This window comes from Equus przewalskii, chromosome 7, assembly GCF_037783145.1.
Source record: "Equus przewalskii isolate Varuska chromosome 7, EquPr2, whole genome shotgun sequence".
Taxonomy (NCBI): Eukaryota; Metazoa; Chordata; class Mammalia; order Perissodactyla; family Equidae; genus Equus; species Equus przewalskii.
The window spans coordinates 30581595-30600785 of NC_091837.1; the positions used below are offsets into that span (position 1 = coordinate 30581595).

Consider the following 19191-nt stretch of genomic DNA (forward strand, 5'->3'; position numbering starts at 1 on the left):
CCGTGTGCCAATAAAACTTTATTTATAAAAACAGGCGAGGAGCCTGGGTGCTCGTTTGCTAACAGGCTCCTGCCTGAGAGCAACACGAGGAGGCGCCTGGCCCGGGCGGGAGGCTGGAACAGGGATCCCCACCCGCTCTGTACTGGATGGAAGCGGTTCTGTCATCTCCTCACCTGCTCATGGCCCTGGCTCGTCATGAGGACACCACACTGACGTCTCCCTTCTCCCCTCTCACTTGCGCGGAGAGGGCTCGGCTCTGCCTGAGTTCTGAGATCACAGGAAGGCGGAGCTTCGGGAGGCCGTGGGGAGCCCCAGGAGGTGACGGTTCTGTCCCGAGAAGACGGGCGGGCGCTCGGCCGCCCTCTGGGCTCACAGGGGTGACATGACGTCTGCGTGGGGGTATGTACAGGGGCTTCAGCACATGCAGAAGAGGTGGCCGTCCGGGCAGCTGGACAGAAATACCGTAGAAAAGGCACATGATTGGGGGCTGGAGCTGGCGGTCAGCTGCTGTGCTCAGGCAAAGCTGCCCAGCCGAGGAGGGTCCTCGCTCTTGGTGGGGTAGCCTATTCCTGGCATCTGCCTCCAGACACACAGGGAGGCCCCGCAGTCCTGGGCGACAGGCCCGAGGAGAGGTCCGGGCCTGAGATGGTGCGGGCAAGGCCAGGGCCCTTGGGTTCCGGTGCTGGGTGGGTGGGAAGGGGCACGACGCCTCCCCCAGGTCCTCAGGGTCCGCGTGGGGGAGGGCACAGGGTGAGGCCGGGGGTCAGTGCCGCCCGTGCTTGATCCAGTTTCTGATGGTCCACTTCTGCCCCGAGCACCTCTGCACCACCAGCCGCAGCCCGAAGTTGGCGTCCTTGGACATCTCCACCTCCAGGCACCTGCCCGTGTCTCGGCTCACGATGGGGCCGCTCTGTGGGGAGGGAAACCAAGTGAGCACAGGTGCCCAAGCCTCCCTTCCCAAGAGCATCCCTCTGTCCCCTCGGCCCTCTGTCTTCTGACATCCCCGCACACCCCCACCCCATTAGCTACTCTACCTGCCTGCCCTGCTCCCAGGGTCTGAGGAGGGACCAGGACAGTGGAGTCCAGGGCCCTTGAGAGGGCGTTTCCCCCAAGGTGCCTCCCTGAACCCTGGTGTGTCCCATGTGCCCGTTGGTCACCCCTCCAGGCCCTCTGGTCCTCCAAACATTGAGGCCCCGGCCCATGCCCAAGGACCCCAGGATTGTATCCCATGTGTCCTCCTGCAGTCTGGCTCTTGTCGCCCAGGCCCCAGAACCGGCCTCTCAGGGACCTCCAACCCTTGTGGGCTCCGCTTGACACTGTGACACTCGTTCCTGCAGCCTCTCCTGTGACCAGAAGCCCCCAGACGGTGTTGTGCGTTTACCTGTCATGGGGGCTTCTCTGTGGGAGCCATGACAGAGGTCTTCGGGGGCATGAGGTGGGGCCGAGATCAGGACTGGCTCCTGGGAGACACCTACTGCCCAAGGAGCAGGAGAGCAGCGGGCTGGCGGAGCTGCGGGCATTGGGGGGCGGGGAGGGATGGCTGGGGACGCCGGGGGTGGAGAGACCATGCTCAGGAGTGGGATTTGATCCCGCACATGGTGGTAGACTGCCCAAGAGCGTCAGAGCCGGGAGTACACGGGCAGAGTGTCCTAGGAAGACGGGTCAGAGGCACCGAGGGCCTAACGCCCAGCGCCTGGCGGTGGTTGCACTGGAAACAAAGTCTTTGCAGATGTAATTCACAGAAAGGAGGTCATGCTGGAGGAGGTGGGCCCTGATCCAATGCCCATGTCCTCCTAAGGACGGAGGGATCCTGAGACACAGAGAAAGGATGACCAAGCCAGAGTTGGGAGGGACGGGCCACAAGCCAAGGACACAGCAGGCAACACCAGGGCTGGGAGAGGCAGGAAGGGCCCGCCCCACGAGCCTCGGAGGATACTTTGCGTTGGGACTTCTGGCCTCCAGGTGGTGAGAGAATAAATGTCTGTAGCTTTAAGCTACTCAGCTTGTGGTCGTCTGTTCTGGGGGATTTGGGACATGAGTGGGTTTAGGGAGAAGGTTGGGGTGCTGCTGCAGGCAAGAGGGACTGGGGCAGGGCTGGAGTGGGGGTGGGGTTGGGGGGGCCTGTGAAGGTCAGACCCCAGCAAGTGACAGCCTGACCTGGATGGAGACACCGAGGCCAATTCCACAGAGTACACGCTGAGATGGAGGCGACCTTGGGACGCCCCGGAGAAGCCTGTGTGGTATTTGGATGGATGGGTGTGAAGCTCAGAGACGTTTGGGCTGGATACAGAGACAGGAGGGTGTCAGGAGAGGAGGAAGCTGGGCGCCTGCCCAGGGGGAGCCCAGGGGGAACCGAGGAGGACAGTGGAGGCAGGAGGGCAGCAAAGGGAACAAGTCAAATGAGCCCAACCTAACGAGGAGGAAGCCAGGAGACAGAAGTGCAGCCGCAGGACTCCGTTCACAGGAGGCCCATGGGGTCAGCCAGGCGGGGTGTGAGGAATGGCCCTGGAGCCCTGGGGGGCGGCCATGTGCCCTGCTCCTCCAGCCAGCCATGCACATCAATGTGTATGCTGTTCACCTCCAGGCAACGTTCCAGCGAGCGACGTTATTGTGAGGGAGGGAGGGAGGGAAGCCTGGTGGGAGTGGCCAGAGCTCCCGAGGCATGTGGGCTGGAGGGGGCACAGGGTGTCCAGGGGCTGCTCCCACCAGGCAGGGAGGCCATCCTTGAACATGCTGCTTAAGTGCTTGTTCTTGGGGCTCAGGATTCGACCCCAGCATCCCAACAGCCCCACAGGGCCCAGGGGGCTGACTGCAGCAGATCCCAGCAATTCCAGTCTGGCCCCAGGAGACCAGCAGCTGAGGCTGAGTGGGGGCTCCGGATGAAGGGGCCGCCGTAGTGCTGTGACCAGCCGGTCGGCCCCTCCCCGGTCTTGTGACCTGGGCATGTCACTCAGCCCCTGTGAGCTGGGGTTCCCGTGGGAGCGGCTGATCCTGGCACCCCCTCTTCCCCACCACTGTCCCCCTACAGCCCGGGCTGGCTCTCTGCCCCGCTGACCTGGGTGAAGTCCCACAGCCGCTGCGCCGGCCGGGCCACATCCTCGCACTTCCTCAGGGCGGGCGCGCGGCCCCTGCCGTCGTCCACCAGGCACTTGGAGTCCGGCAGGAAGGCAGTGGAGCCCAGGGGCCCGAGCTGCAGCAGGCCGTCGGCGCTGTACCGCACCAGCTGCGGAGGGCGCCGCGTGAGCCGTGCGGGCCGAGGACGGAGGGTGTCCCGCTGTGCCAGCCCTCACCCAGAGTCGGCTCTCCTGGGGAGGCGCCAGGCCCACGGACGGCCACCCAGCCTCGGCCTTCCCCACGGCCCTGCTCACCCACCCGCCCCTCCCAGCTAGGCTCCTGGGACTCCTCCAGAACCGTGCTCGGACCCGCCCCGTGGGCACAGATGCACAAGGGAGACAGTGTCACACATGCCCCAGGTCGCCCCATCTGCCCTTGAACCAGGAGGTGAACCTTCATTTCCATAGGAAGGGTGGCCCCAAGGTCACGCTCACCCTGGTCCTGGTCATGTTGTTTGCAAACACCAGGTGAGCGACAACTACACACTCACAACGGAAACCAACACTGGATTCCTACCCCTCCTCAGCTGGCTGACCACGGGCAAGTCACGTCCCCTCTCTGTGCCTCGGTCTCCTATGTGTAAGCGGGAGACTGTGACAGTACCTGGGCATAGGGCTATTGTGAGGATCCGACGGACACCATGAGTAAAGGGCTTAAGAAGGGAGCGAGCGCTCAGCAAACAGCGGGTCGCTATCTGTAAGGGCCCCGCTCTCCTTTCTCTCCCCCATCCCCCCACTTCCTCTTTTTCTCTCATGTACGAGCTCACGCGCGCGCGCACACACACACACACACGCAGGCACACGTGCGCACACGCATGCCTTGCTTGGACAAGTTGTTCACTCTTTCCAGAAGGCTGCAGTTTCCAGCACAGTCTTGCAGGAAGGTGAACAGCAGCCACTCCCACCCTGAGTGTTTGTGCGACTCTGTGACTGACCCCCGTTAAGGGTGGGGGGTCTCTACTTTCCCCTAGAGTCCTTCTGGGAACGTATGAACGTCTCAGAGGCAGCGCTCTCTGGCTTCTGAGGCTGGACGACCGTTTGGTCATGATTCCTCCCGGTGAGGAGTCCCGAGTGGCTGGGGAAAGGCCACGTGGTGGGGGTTCGAGGCCCCTGACAGCCACCCAGGTGAGTGTGTCGGCTCGGAGGGGGTCCCCTAGCCTGGTGGATGGCCCGAGCTGGTGCTCACAGAGTGGAGAGGGCTGGTCCTGCTGACCGTGCCCAGGCCACAGATTCGTGAGCGAGTGAAGACTGCGGCTGCCTCAGCCAGCTCGGTCTGGGGGCCGATGGTCACTGACGTGCTCATGTTCTTCTCCGGTAACTTTCGGAGGTCAAGGACGTTTGCAATCTGAGGTCCACAGCCCATCGAATGTCCAGCACAAACTCCAAACCAAAGCCCCCGGGGCCTACGGCCCCCCACACTCCGGGCAGATTCAACCTCACGGCCAAGAGTCGGCATCGATGGCATGTTGACTCTGCCCGGGGCGGGGGGGGGGGGGGTTGTGGGAGGGGCCTGGGGGGCCAGGAATCTCGATCAGAGTCCTGTCTGACAGAAGCGGCCCGGCCGCGCTCAGGAGGAGCTGGCAGAGTCGGCAAGTCCACTGGCCTGTCCCTCTGCCCGCTGGGCCCCGGCCAGCAGGAGGTCCTGGTCGGGAGGCTGCTCAGAGCTAAGGAGGAGCCTCCGGCCCCGTGATTCTGGCCCACGGACTCCATCGCGGCCCTCCTCAGACATGCCGGGGAGGAGAGGCGGGCGGGCCACTGAGAAAGGGGAGCTGGTCGGCCGTCATCAGAGGACTTCCGGGAATTCCTGTGGGTTTAGGAGCCTCCCTACTTTTCAGAGATGCGTTCTGAGATACGTAGAGGTGGAAGGGGATGATGTCTGCAACTTGCTTTAAAATGATCCAGACAAAAACAGACGACGCAAAATGGCCAAATCTGACCAACGTTGCGTCTGGATCAGGAGCCGAGGGCCCCGAGCTTGGTGGATACTGTCGTACATTATTCATTCTTTTTCTTCTTTTCTCCCCTACAAACCTTAGAAAGTATAAAAACCTTTATTTGGCCCACAGGTTGTACTTTGCTGACCCCTGAAAGGATGATGCGTGTGTGTTTGGTCACATCCGACTTTTCTACTTTTCTGTATGTTTGAGAGTTCTCACAATAAACTGACGGACAGGGAGTGCATCCACAGTGACTGGAGGCCGAGCTGCGTGGAGCCCTGGGTTGGGGGCTCCCGCTGCTGACGCATTGGAGGACTCGCTGCCTGTCCCCTTTCATGTAAAGATGGTCGGGCCACCTCGGTGGACAGAGGGCCAGGGCCTCCCCGAGCGTGCAGAGTGGTCGTGTGCACGGGGTTGTCCTGCTTGCTGAGGAATTCTTCCTTACCATCCATACATGTGGCTCAGTCTGGTCTGAGGTTGACTTTCATTACAGCTGTTGTTATGGGTTGAATCATGTCCCCCAAAAGGACCTGTGGATGTGACCTTATCTGGAAGTAGGGTCGTTGAAGATGTGATCAAAGTGAGACACGGTCGCCCTGGTTAGGGTGGCCCTCATCCAACATCACTGGAGTCCTCATAAGGAGGGACAGTGGAGATGCAAGGAGAAGGCCAGGTGGAGACTCAGACGCACCCAGGAGGGAGACCAGAGGCAGAAGTGATACGGCCGTGAGCCGAGGACACCTGGGGCCACCAGGAGCTGGACCCAGCAGGAAGGCACCTCCTGTGGAGCCTTGGGAGGGAGCGTGGACCTGCGACACCTGGATTTCAGATTTCCAGCCTCCAGAACTGAGTGAATAAATATCCACTGTTCACGGGACACTGACACAGTGGGCATCGGGGTTTGGGGACGTAGCTAGTAATGTTTCGGCAGCCTCCACAGAGGCCCAGGAGCGTGAGTGACCCAACACACTGAGGTCCATTTGCAAAGAGGGGACCACTGGCAGGCATGTCCTGCCTGGAGGGGGGCAGGGGTCCATCTGACCTCTCCGTGGGATCCGGTCAGCTGGGCCAGGCCCTCTCCCTCCCATCTTGCTTCCATCACCACCTCGTTTCCAGCTGTGGCGAAGGCCACTTCTGCTGGCCGCCCCAGCATGCTCTCTTGGTAGGGCTCCCTGTGGGTGTCGCAGTGGTGTCCTTGAACACCCACACTCCCCTGCCACACGGATCCCTGCCCTGCACACCTCTGAGGCTCCTCACGCTGCCCCTCCAGCTGCAGAGGTGCAGATGTCGCGGCGTCTCCTCACACAGCTGACTTGATGGGAAATAACCCTGTTGTCTCTCCTCTTCTCAGGGTGGAGAGGAGCGGGGGGTCCAGAGACCCCCCAACAGGACGTGGCCTCCCACCTCGGGTCTGAGAAGACGGTGCCAGCCAGAGAATCATCACTGTGTCTGACGGGCCCAGTGTTGGATTTCTCCAGGAGCCACATCTGCATCTCGATGAGGTTCCGTTTGCTCTCAGTCCAGGGCCACCAGGCTGGCAGCTGCTGGGGAGGCCAGCGAGGGTCCCACCACGAGGCTGCAGGAGGTGGGCACGGGCGAGCAGCGCACTCTCCGCTAGGTGTCACAGGCCGTTAGCCCCCGGCCGGGCTGTGTGGACGTGTCAGCGTCTCGATGCCCTGGGCTTGGGTCCTGCCTGATGGAAGTCCCTGAGCGGCTCAGATTCAGGGAGCACTTTGAGGGAGGCCGAGGGCCATTTCCAGGAAAGCACACGCCTGGGGTTTAATTTAAATACTACCTGACACCCATTAAAACGAAGCAGCGCCCTCACAAGCAGGAGGATCCGCTTGGGATCAGAGCATCAGGCTCCTCATCAGGGTCCCGCGTGTCCGCATCGCCCAGAGCTCTGAGAACGCACCCGTCCCTGCACCGTCTGGCCCCGCCGCCCGGGGTCGGGCATCCGTAGGCACATATTCAAAGCTGGAGCCCAGACTGAAGAGCACCTGCGAGGGCTCTGCTGGTAAAACTAGAATGTCAGTGTGCCTCCGAGCTCACACCCACACTGTGGCAAGCGCTTTACACACATTCCCACTTTGGTCCACACAACAGCCCCGAGAAGGAAGCACCTTCATTATCCCACCCGATGGAGGGGAGCCCGAGGCTGGGGACTGCAAGGGAGTCACCCAAGGTGCCTTTGCCACTAGAGCCCTCGATGCTATTAACCCAAGGGGGGCGACTCCTGGAGGGGCCCACGTGGCCCCCGAGTGCCCAGACTCAGTGCTGTGACGTCAGGACCCCCAGCAGGCCTGCCGTGCTCCGGCCCCTCGAGGACCCACTCCCACACGTGGTTGGGGGGCTGCCATCCCTCGGGGGGCATCACAGGGGGGCAGCCACTGCTCCTACCTGGGAGGACATCCCGTGGCAGGGGTAGAGGATCGCTCGGTCGTCGTCTTCTGCTCCCTGGTCCAAGCAGTAGCCGCTGGCTTTGCTGTTTCTCACCTACGGACCAGAAACCAAAGGAGAAACCCCATCAAGGAGGGTCCCGGAGGCCTGAGTCAAGGCCAGAGGGGGCTTTACCCACCCCGCTGCCTCTCAGGGCAGAGGGGGCTGCTCTGCGGCCAGCTGTCTTAGGATGGTGTGAGCCTGACGCCCCCTGATGGTCCTCCCAGGATGAGACCCCCCTTCCCCCCGGGGCTTGGGGTCTGCCCTGGGCGTGGAGATGGGAGGAGCGGGTTGGGGGTGGGCTGGCTGGGGAGGGGCTGGCTGGGCTCCTGGGAAGGGATGACCATGCTTGTCACTGGAGGAGACAGACAGACGTGCCCCTGTGTATGTTTGGAGAGCTGGCCATCCCTCCGCAGTGCTAGCCTTGGACACAGGGAGGGCGGCCTGAACCGCCCAGCTGCCCCCTGAATGGCCTCCCTGCGTTGTCACCCCTTCTGAAGGGTGTGAGTCCACAGCTCCCTCGTCATGAGGCGGAGGCTGCTCCTCGGTCCCCGAGTCTGGGCACAGCGGACAGAAACCAGCAGGAGTGTCTGCACGGCTCTGAGCCTCAGGATGCTGGCAGCCCCCACTCTGTCTTGGAACCCTGACGCCCCCGTGAGAACAAGCTGCTGTCTGCTGGAGGAGAGATGCACCAGGTCTGCGCATGAGCCGTCCCCAGAGACCTGGCGGCAGACCAGACACATGACCAGGCCCAGCCGAGGTCAGCTCAGCCCGGATGACCCCTAGACTGGCCAGTAAGCTGGACGCCCGCCTCGGCCTGCTGCGCTTCAGGGCGGCTCGTTCTGCGCCCCAGCTCACTGACAGCACTGCCGCCCCAGGAGGGGAACAGGCCTGAACTCGGACGTCCAGCTCAGTTCCTAATGAGCAGCTTCTGTGGGTAGGCATGTGTGGCTGTGACCCATCATGGTCAGATGTGGCTAGGGCGGAAGCCCTGGAGGGGCTGGGAGGACAGCGGTCTCCCGCCCACACCACGGATGCATTAAGGATGCTCCAGGCCAGCTGGGAAACCTCTGTGCCCAGAGGGGTTGCAGTCTGGCTTGGGGTGGATTGCGAGCTCCAGGAATGCACAGGCCAGCTAGGACTGCCCACCTCGGCTCCCCTTCCCCTGCCCCAGCCAGAGCGCTAGCCCAGGGCCAGAGGGCACGCATTCCTTCCACACAGGGCCTGGGGTTTCTGGCGCAGCTGACGGCCATGAGGGGGCCGACCTCTCCACCACCAGCACAGGCCAGGGTGAGAGGGCAGAACGCAGGGCCCTGGCGCTGGCTCTGAGGAGAGCCGCGTGTGTGGCCGTGCACACGGGAGCTGGTGCAGACGTGAGTCTGTCTGTGTGTGTCCTTGTATTGTGCACTTATCTGCAGGCACCATGGCATGTGAACATGGCTGTGTAATGTGAATGCATCAATGTGTATACTCCGTGTGCATGCACGCACGTCCACTGACATTCGTGCTGTGCACGGGCGGGTACCTTTGGCTGGCGTTTGTGCACACAGGCGAAGATGGATGGGTTGCTCTGTGTGCACGTGAGCAAAATGCTGTGCAAATGTCCATGTTCATGTCTGTGTACTTATACACACATGAGTGTTTGCATGAATTAACACGCACGCATTGTATATAAACACGTGTGCATGCATGTATACACATGCACATAAATGTGTATATATACACACACGTCTCTGAATCTGCTTGTGTGTACTTTTGTATGCACATGTATGTGTGCCTTTGTGTGGACTCTGAACAGTGGTACGTGCCGTGTATGTGTGAATGTGGCTGTGCACTCTGCTGTCTGATGTCCACGAGCAGATGCATGCATACAGGTGAGGGTGTGGGTTATGGGGCTGTGGGGCACAGAGCCGGGGAACGTCGGGTGTCAGGACACAGGAACGTTGGGGCGTCAGGGTGGGGAACGCTGGGGGGAGGGGCACGGGCAGGAGCGTCAGAGGGGGGAATGGGGCCAGCGGGTGGAGGCGGTACCTCTCCGTACGTGAGGGTGTTGTTGTAGGTCCTCATTTCCGGGTACACGTTCTCCAGGTACCATTTGAAGCTTCGGCACTTCAGCCGCTGGCGCAGGGCCAGCCGCTCCGACACGTCCCCGAAGTCCACGCCTGGGTTCTGCGGGGTGGGAAGGCGCCTGAGTCCCCACGTTCGGGCTCCGCCGTGATGGGGAGCTCCCGGGCGTGGGGCCCCCCTCACAGGAGCGGCATCCCCCAGGGCTGCAAGGTGCTGAGCCCCGTCCAGGGGCCGCCTCTGGCCCTCCCAGGACTCTAGAAGGCTCAGGGCAGCTGTTCCGGATGGGAAAGGCCTGGCTTCCCCACTGCCGACTTCGCAGCAGGTCCTCCTGGACACGAGCCCAGCCTGGCACGTGGCCACTGGCTGTGTCCTAGCTTGTCCACACCCCACACACTCCAAAGAAAAGACCGGCCTGGCCCAGCTCCTGGGAGGTGACTCCACGCCCTGGGAACAACCTGCCTGAGTGGAGTGTTGTCTACCTGAGACCTGAGCCACAGGGCGACCTATGGGGGCTTTGGGCCGGGGAATAGCCGCGTGACTCCTGAAGGTGCTGGCGACGATGGTCGGCCCTGAGGGAGGTCAGCCATGTGCATGTGGAGGAGCCTCGTGAAGAGCGGACACTGAGGCCTGGTTGACGATACACCATGTGTTGTCCCCCGGCGTTGCTATGACTACTGTGGGATCTATTGTTTCACTGGAATAAACCATAACCCTGAATATAACAGCTTTTCTGAGCTCTGAGTCCTTCCAGCCAATCGCTGAGCTGAGGCTGGTCTGGGCCAGACACTCTGGGGGCAGCCAGCCCTCTGGGGGTGTGAGGGGGTTTGCGGAAGCTCCTCCCCCAAGGCCCCGACATCAGCTAAGGACCGACAGCCGAGGCTGGTGTGAAGGGCAGACTTGGGCATGTGTAGCCTTCGGAAAGTCCCTCTGTGCCTTAGTTTCCCCATCTGCATGGTGGTGACAATCCCAGGAGAAGCCCCTGTGTGGGGACCCGGGGAGTCTGGAGGTGTGGAGGGCTCTGGGAGGCCCTGATAGCAGGCAGGCTGTGTGGGGCATTTCCCAGCTCAGAGCTCACAGCCGCGCAGCCATGACGCCCAAAGTTCCCTTTCAAGTGTCAACAGGGCACCACCATGTCGCACGTTTTCCGAGTGAGTTCACTTTATGGAAAGCAAGTCTCTACGAGAGACGGTGTGCCCTCCACTCGTCTCTAACACACGAGCGCACGCCTCCACACCTCCGCGTCCGTCTGTCTGGACATGCATGGGAGCCCGAGGGAAGGAGGGCGGGACCCTCGTGGACCCTCAGGGGTCGTGTGGCAGACGTCCAACCTAGGCCTCCAGGCAGCATCACCCAAACTTACTGGGTGTGCTCTGCTGGCGGGCGCTGAGCCGGGTTAGGAGGCGGCCGGGGGAATGTTTACATGTCAGGACACATTGCGCATGATAAGGTGTTTCTGCAGCTTTCCGTTAGGTATCTGAGCTCCAGATGTCGACAGGTGTAAACACCTACTTGTACGTACGAGCGTGTGCTGGGTCAGGACAAGATCTAGCTCTTCCTGTGGGCTGATGTGAAAAAAAGCCGCTTCCAGGACCAGACTACCCTGGGCTGCAGACTCGAGGCCCCATGGCCAGGAAGCAACACACGAGCGAAGGCGGGTTCCGGAGCCTGTGGCTGGGAGGGACAGGCAGCCTGGATGTCGGCCCACAGAAGGGCAGCTCCTTAGCACAGGCATAAACACGCGCATGCACACACACCTCATATATGTACATGCACACACCTGCACACAATGTACATGCGTGCATGCACACATGCGCGCACACACACATGTACACATGCACACACTTGCCAGCCCAGGCCCACTTCTCCAGGATACCCCTCCCCACCCCGGCCACAGGTTGCTGGTTTGGAACTTGCTAACAGATGTTCGTGTGATGCGTTTACATGAGCCGACTGGTCCTTGTGCAGGGGTCACCACAATGTGTAGCTAGGCTAGGGGAGCAGCTACCCCTCACTTCCAGCCATTGGCAGTGACTTTCATCTTGGAAAAACACCTACCAAAAAACACTGGGCATGACCACGTCAGCTGGGCGGCATTCAGAGCCCTTTCCCAAACGGGTCCCACTACCGGTGAGGCTGTCCCCAGGGTGTGGCATTCACACTGGCCCAGCTCGGGCCTGGGCCCCCACCGGCTCTGACTTCCATCCCCCGCCACCCCTCCGCCTGCCCCGGCCCGGCTTACAGTCATGGGGATGTTCCAGGCCATGTACACGTGGGACTTGAAGCCGTCCATCCACACCTCGGCCGCCCGCAGGGCGTTGCGCTTGGCATAGTAGTCGATGTCGTTGTTGTAGGGCTTCCTGGTGCGCTCGATGTGGGCCACGCGGGAGCAGGGCAGCACCTCCATGCTGCCACCGCACTGCCACACCTGCGGGGACACCAGGAGCCCTGGGTGCCCGGCTCCGCCCTTCCCAACAGCCCCCGGGAGGCCAAGGGCAAGCACCCTGCAGCCCGGACCCCTACTCACAGACCCCGGGACACACCCGCCCGAGGGCACCAGAGGCCTGGCCGCCATGGGCTCATCCAGGGGAAGCCGGCCAGAGAGAAGCACGGCCCGGGGTCAGGTGCCCCAAAGCTCGGGCACGAGGCAGCTTTCCCACCAAGTTTCATTTCTCTTGCACGTTGCAGAATACAAACAATCAAGGGGTTTTTCCCTATGGGATTCCACCCATTCTACACCTCCTCGTCCCGTTCCTGTGGCCCCCACGCCACTGCCCTTGGCTCACTCTGTGTGCAGAGCCTGGCAAGAGGGTTCATCCCCCAGCAGCTGCCCCAGCCGACAGGAAAACCACATTCTGATTTAGGAAGAGCAGCATGTGTGCAAACACCGCCCAGCCCACCGCACACCTACAACCCAAGGGGCCACATGCTGCTTCGAGCGCCCCAAACAGACGCACGACCTCGGTCTGAAGAGGAGTCCAAACGGCTGCTCCCTCTCAGATGGGACGCCCCAGACCCCCGACTGGGAGCCCTCCCCGGAGCAGAAATACATTTGTGCCCTGACCTCCTTTGTGAATGCCCACTGCGGAGTTGTTTCCCTATTCCACTTGGTCTATACCATTCTGTCCTCCCGTCCCACCCCACGCTCTCTGTCCTGCGACAGTTCACTTCCTATGTCAGTTTGACAGCATCCAGGGTGTGCCTGGGATGGTGTTTCCAGGCGAGATTAGCATGCGGGTTGGTGCACTGAGTGAAGCAGCCGGTCCCCCTCCACGTGGGTGGGCCCCCTCCAGTCAGCTGAAGGCCTGAACAGAACAGCAGGCCCAGAGGGGAGAATTCGCTCTCTCTGCCTGACGGTCTTTGAGTGGGGTCTTTGCTACCCTGCCTTCAGACCCCGACTGGGACTCCCCCCTCGGCTGTCCTGCGTCTCCTCAGCCCCCATGACTGTGTGGGCCAATTCCCCATAACCTCTGGAGAGCCCAGACTAATACCCCCTCCCTCCCACCCACCCTATTTCCCGGGGGGGGGGGGGGGGAGTCAGAAAGAGCCTGAGCGCCCACGGTTGCTGTGGAGTTGCCACATCAGCTCTGGCTTCACGAGACGCCCCAATCCTACCTGCCCAAGCCTCAGTTCGTGCAATGTTGTGACATTCCTAACTGATAAAGCCAGACCAGGAGGGGATGTGAGATAAAGAGAAACCCCAACAACCTGATGTGAGGGCAGGTGGGGGATTAACCTTATTCTTTTACAGACGAAAATAAGAATTGAGGCATAGAGAGGTTAAGAAACGTGTTCAAGGTCACACAGCTGGTTGTTGGTGGGGCAGGGACCCTTCTTCCCCCCGAGCCGTGCAGGTGTCATGGAGCAGATTCACAGGCTCTGAATGTTACCATCACACCCGCCCTGTGTCTCAACCACTAATTAGCTCATCAACTCGGTTAATTGCCGCCCAAACAGAAACAGCAACAGCAGGGGGAGGACCAGCGTCAGGTCTGCAGGCAGCTGCTGCGAGGGAAGGAGGGAGGGAGCTCCGGGCGCAGGGGGCCCCGCCCCGCCGGCCTCAGTATCCCCCCGGTCTGGGGGCCGCAGCGCTCTGCCCTCGTGCCAGGACCTCCTCCTCCAAAACGCAGACGCAGTGCGCCGTCGGCGGCGCCGCGAGCGGCCCAGTCGCTGTCCGAGGGCCGAGGGCCGGCAGGGACGGGCCTGTCCCCAACCGGGTGGGGCCCGCGCGGACCCAGAGCGGCGCCGGCCTCAACGCGCATCCCGCGAGCCCGCCTCCCCCGGCCCCGCCCCGCGCCCTCCCGCCGCCGCGCTCACAGGCCCGGCCGGAGCGCGGACACAGCCGGCCGTCGTCAGTGCTGCGGACACGCTTTCTGGATCCGAGTTGTTTAACCTACCGCCTCCCATGGCCGGGAGCGTGCGCACCCCTCGCGGCCCGGGCTTCGCGACGAGCCCTCCCGTCTTTGCGGTCCCCGAGGAGTGATGTCCTCCCCGACACGGAGCAGGCCCCTGGAGAGCCGCGGGGGGCGTGCCGGCGGGGGTCCCACACCGCGCTCTGCGGCAGCATCTCTGGGAGATTTAAAAGCCCTGCCGTCCAGCCCCGAACCACCACCCGCAACCCCCCACCCCCCACCCCCGACCCCATCAGGAACCGGTGTCGGGTGTGCGAGCTCCCCCCAGGGGCCCCACGGGGGGCGCGGGGCGGGGGTGCGGAGAGGACCGCCTCCTCACGTCCGCCCTCCCCTCTTCCCACCCTGGTCTCTGGACCCTCCTCCGGGCCAGGCCTCCCGTCCTCGGTGCTGCCTCTCGGCTCCTCCCGCGCTTCACGTCTCTGACCCTCTGCAAGTCCTACTGAATTCATCAGAACCGGACTGAGGGCCCATGCCTCCTGCGGGGGAATGTCACCCGCCTCTCTCCTTCAGCCTCTGCCTCTCGAAACTAGAAACATGCGTTTGATATGGCTACTTTACAAAATAGCACATTTTTGGTTTTAGAGAATGCTATTTCCTTAAAAACAAGAATTAAAAAAATCACGTCCACACATGTAAATCTGGAGGGCTATACAGAAACCGTGAACGGTGGTTGTCATGCGAGAGAAGGCTTCTATTTCCTAGACGATATTTCTGTGATAGGTGAATTTTAATACTGAGAACGTGTTGCTTTCATAAATCGAAAATAAAGACAAGAGTACTCCTCTTCTTGATTTCTCCACAACTCCAATACTCCTGGCTTTTTAATCTCACTGCAGCCTCCCCTTGACCTTGACGACCTTGAAGACGCTGAGGTGTTAGGAGGACAAATTCGTCTTGTGTTTCAATGCGGTTACAAGAAAACAACTTCCAAGTTATTCTGAACCACAGCAGGGTGAAGTGTCTATTAGGTCAAATCGTATGAAATCGCCTTTTGTATTTGTCGAAAATAGTTGAATATCAGCAATTTATGTGGTTCAACCTAATAACCCCTTCATCCACCCATCCAATTACCCACCATCCATCCATCTACCTCCCACCCGTCTGCATTAGTCTGTACAACCAGTGCGACTCTAGCCAGGCTCTGTGCAAAATGGAGTATTATTAAGATGGGGAAATCAAATCGAGAGGTGAGGCGAGCTCTGTGTTCTGGGCCCAGGCTTCCAGGCCAAACGCTGGATGCACCAAGGTGCAGGCTGAGGCTGCCAGAGACCCAGCCTCCTGCCCCACAGGCCGTCCCACTGCACAAACCCAAGAGGACCCAGCGTCGTCGTCCTTTCGGCAGCATGGAACCCCCCCAACAAAAACCTAGGGTTTCATCTTCACTCTGGGAAGACTGCGGGCTTCAGATTTAGAGATTTCACATCTGAACCTAATTTAAAAAAAGATTTGGGCCCTGTTTCAGGAAATAACCACTCCTATGTGCAGCCACAGGCAGACCCCCTCTTGTCGCATAGCCCCTCGCTCTGCAGGAACCGTCCATCTCCGGGGAAGCGTTTGACCGGATTCAGCTTTGGAAGGTAAGTCCTGTCTCCCGGGGCTCAGCTGGGCTCAATTCATAAGTTTCTGATGAGAACACGTCTGTGCCTGGACCGTCTGAGACCGTACACACACATCTGCTATAAAACAGCGGTTTCTGTGTTCCTGTTCCCAGCGCCAGACCCACAGCACTTCTGAGCTGGGCTTTCTTTCCAAATTCCTCCTATTTGTTTCACTCGACCATGTGAACATCTCAAACGAAATGGAAAAAATAGCTTCCTTCCTTCTTGAGCGGTTCTCAAAGTGGGGTCCTGGGACGAGCAGCACAGTATCACCGGGAACTCTCTAGAAATGCAGATTCTTGTGCCCTGCCCAGACCTGCTGGATCTGAACCCATCAGTACGGCCCAGAGGTCTGTGTCTTACCAGCCCTCCAGGGGGTCTGACATTTGCTGAAATTTGAGAACAGCTGTGCTAAATGCCTCCCAACCCCACCCTCCCCGCACCGTGAGCTCTGGGCATCATTGTCCGTCTCGGAAGCTCTGTCCCTGGAACACTGCTTGAGGGCGGGACCGCATCTCCTTGCATTTTCTGTGGAGGTGGGGCAGTGGGTTTTTAGGTCACAATTCCAAGGAACCAAGCCCATGGTGGCTGGATGAAATAACAGTGGAGACGTCTAGTCAGTATCCGGGACGTGGAAATCTCCCGTCTTCTCCAAACATACGGAAATAGACAAAATGATTTTAAAAGTTAAAATATGTACTGGAAAACAAGACGAGATTCCCCTCGGCTCTCAGAGCAGCACCGTGCTGAGGTGAGTGGGGCTGAAGCTCCGAGGCTCAGGCTTCTAGCCGTCACGGGCGGACGGAGTGCATGTGCCGCCGGGATCCCTGCATGAGGCCTGCGGCTGGGTTCCTGATGATGAATAGAAGCTGAAACCAGCTCTGGCTGATGCCCGGGGCCAGAAGTCATCTGCTGAGAGAGGAAGCAGAGACGCACACAGCACCCGGGAGCAGGCTGTCTCAGGGTGAAAACTAACCCACTCAATTCTGAGCCATGGATCCGGGGGCCCTGGGATGAGATGATCTGAAACTTCCTTCCAGGGACGAGCGAGTGTGCAGTGAAGACACACCCCCCATGAAGGACGAGCTCTCAAAAGAATCACAAAGCACCTGAGGGGACCAGGTTCCAGGAGAGTCGCCAACAGACCCGAGGTCGGTGAACTTCAACCCAAGGAAAGACAGAGAAAAGTGACTGGAAAGGACTTAAGCAGACTGTCAAGATTTTCAGAGATGAAGGAATGAGGGAAAAGCATTCATCAGTGAGGAACGGGAGGTTATGAATGGAAACAGGCAGTTATAAAAAAGAACAGCCAGACATGAAAAATACCAATGGAAGTTCTCGTAGACATAACATGTAGTCATTAAAATGAAAAACCAAAGCTAGGGGCCGGCCCACTGGTGCACTGGTTAAGCTCACATGCTCTACTTCAGCAGCCTGGGGTTTGTGGGTTCAGATCCCAGGTGCGGACCTACACACCACTCATCAAGCTGTGCTGTGGCAGTGTCCCACATACAAAATAGAGGAAGATTGGCACAGATGTTAGCTCAGGGACCATCTTCCTCACCAAAAAAAAAAAAAAAAGCTAAATATAAGTGGCTTAAATGGCCATCTGGACATGGCTGAAGAGAAAATTTGTTCACTGGAATATAGAGCTGAGGAAATTACTCAGAACACATGGCAGAATGAGGAAGAGAAGGGAAAATGGACAAGATCTGAGGAGACCTGGGGGGTAGATTGGGAAGTCCCACCGGGTGGCCAACAGGGTTTTCAGATCAGGTGAGGCCATGCACCAGGACCCAGAGCATTTTCCGGATTTGTAAAAAGACATGAAGCTTCAGTTGACAGTGCATACCAGGACCCCAGAAGAATACAGGGCACAGAGAGCGCTGAACACGAGGGGCTCAGGGCCCAGGGCCACCTTCCCATCCACTCCAGATGACGTGCTGCCTGTGACATTCTGTAAACACCCTCTGTACAGATGGAACAGAATTGGGAAAAGCGTTTCTGAAGGTCCTGTAAAGAGGAAAAGTAAGAAAACAGCCCAGAAAACGCTAAAATAAGAATGGAGAAGTCTTCAATTGCTAGACATCAGCGTATCTTATAAAGCAGGAGGCAATGGCTAAAAGGAGAAAGTTCAAAACAGATATACCCGGAAGGACTAGATTGTGGCCCAGGGGCCTTTCCATGAGCCGTGAAGGGCGGGATGTTGGGTGAGTGACGTGAGAAGTTAGTCTACTGTTTTAAAGCAACGTAAAGAAAGATCACAACCTTACTTACGTAAAATATACATTCCAAATAGACTAAAGCTTTTAAGGTGAAAAAAGAACTACAAAGTATCAGAAGGAAATATGGTCAATGGTCTTTCACATAGTTCTTTCTAAGAAGGAAGCAAATGCACAAGCCAGTAAAAAAAAGAAGGTAGATACGCTCACATTGAAAACCATTGTGCACAGGAAACGTCAGATTGTGGAATGACCGAGGAGGGCGCTGTGTTGCACGATAAGGAGTTAATATTCTGAATGTATAAAGGGCTCTTGAAATCAGCTGGAAAACGAGGAGCGCCACGAGAAAAAACTGGCAAAGAAGAAAAACATATGGTCAACAAATGTACGAAAATGTTCAGGCTCATTAGCAATTGAAGAAATGCAAATTAAACCCACAAAGACATTTCCTCTGTGTCTGTCATATTTTCAAAAGGTAAAAAATGTATTTAATCAGACCCCATGTGTCACAGGCCTGGGAAACAGTCTCCCTGGTGTACCACTAGTGAGAATACCCACACACTCACACCCACACCCACACTCACACCCACACACAATCACACAGAGTGGTGGGCGGTGGGTTGGGGGGTGTTGCTGCTTGGAGGAAGATTTGGCAGGTTGTAACAAAAGCACTAAAAATACGTTTTATCTGATCTGGCAATTCCATCTCTAGAAATGTATCCTAAGGAAATAACTGAGATGAGAAGAAAGATTCAGACACAAGAACATTGGTTTCAGAGCTGCACAAAATAGCGAAACAGGGAGGGCTCTCCAGGGCTGGCACGAAGCCCAAGGGGGGGTTGGACACCGCACTGTCACCACCTCCTGGTGCAGAAGATTGTGCAGTTAGGGACAGACGTCACCACCTAGTGACTCGCCAGCAGCCATGGAAAGGATGCACGTGGATCGCAGCTTTGAAGAAGAATCGTATACGTATTAAACATAAAACGCGCAGCACACGTCATACACATGTACACACGTGCACGCGTAGCGAATGTTTGGATTGCACAAAAAAGCTCTGAAAAGATCCGCGTTCAGCACTGATGGAGACAGAATTACGGACGGCTTTGATTTTGTTACAGTTACTTGACCTCCAGTGTTTTTCTAATGAAAGTCGCTTTTATAAAGGAAAAAAATGGATTTGGAAACGCCTGTGCATAGCGATGATGAGTGCTCACGGCATGCTGGCCCTGTCCCAGGCACCGAGAGCTTCGGGACTCCACTGAACCCCCAAACAGCCCTGGAACTGTCTATCGTGATGCTCTGTGACAGATGAGGAAACGGAGGTTCAGAGAGAGAAGGTGGCCCAGCTGGTTGATGGGCAGAGGCAGGCTCCAAACCAAGTCTCAAGGGGTCTTCTGAAGACC

General features: G+C 58.8%; 1 protein-coding gene across 3 annotated transcripts in view; it reads right to left on the minus strand.

Annotated features, from left to right (window-relative positions):
* GALNT9 (polypeptide N-acetylgalactosaminyltransferase 9) overlaps window positions 1-19191 on the minus strand; it is a 98345-nt gene that overhangs the window by 2937 nt on the left and 76217 nt on the right. Inside the window, exons 7-11 of one of the 3 annotated variants that reach the window (XR_011541908.1) lie at window positions 11796-11981; window positions 9521-9658; window positions 7451-7546; window positions 3056-3223; window positions 174-910 (exon numbers count right to left, since the gene is read on the minus strand). Coding sequence is in view for 1 of the 3 variants with exons in the window: in XM_070627352.1 (XP_070483453.1) it covers window positions 764-910; window positions 3056-3223; window positions 7451-7546; window positions 9521-9658; window positions 11796-11981 (735 nt within the window). In the remaining 2 variants the exon portion in view is untranslated. Of the gene's footprint in view, window positions 911-1381; window positions 2281-2410; window positions 3224-7450; window positions 7547-9520; window positions 9659-11795; window positions 11982-19191 lie in introns of those variants that run through there. The other 2 variants (XM_070627352.1, XR_011541909.1) reach the window with 2 other exon arrangements.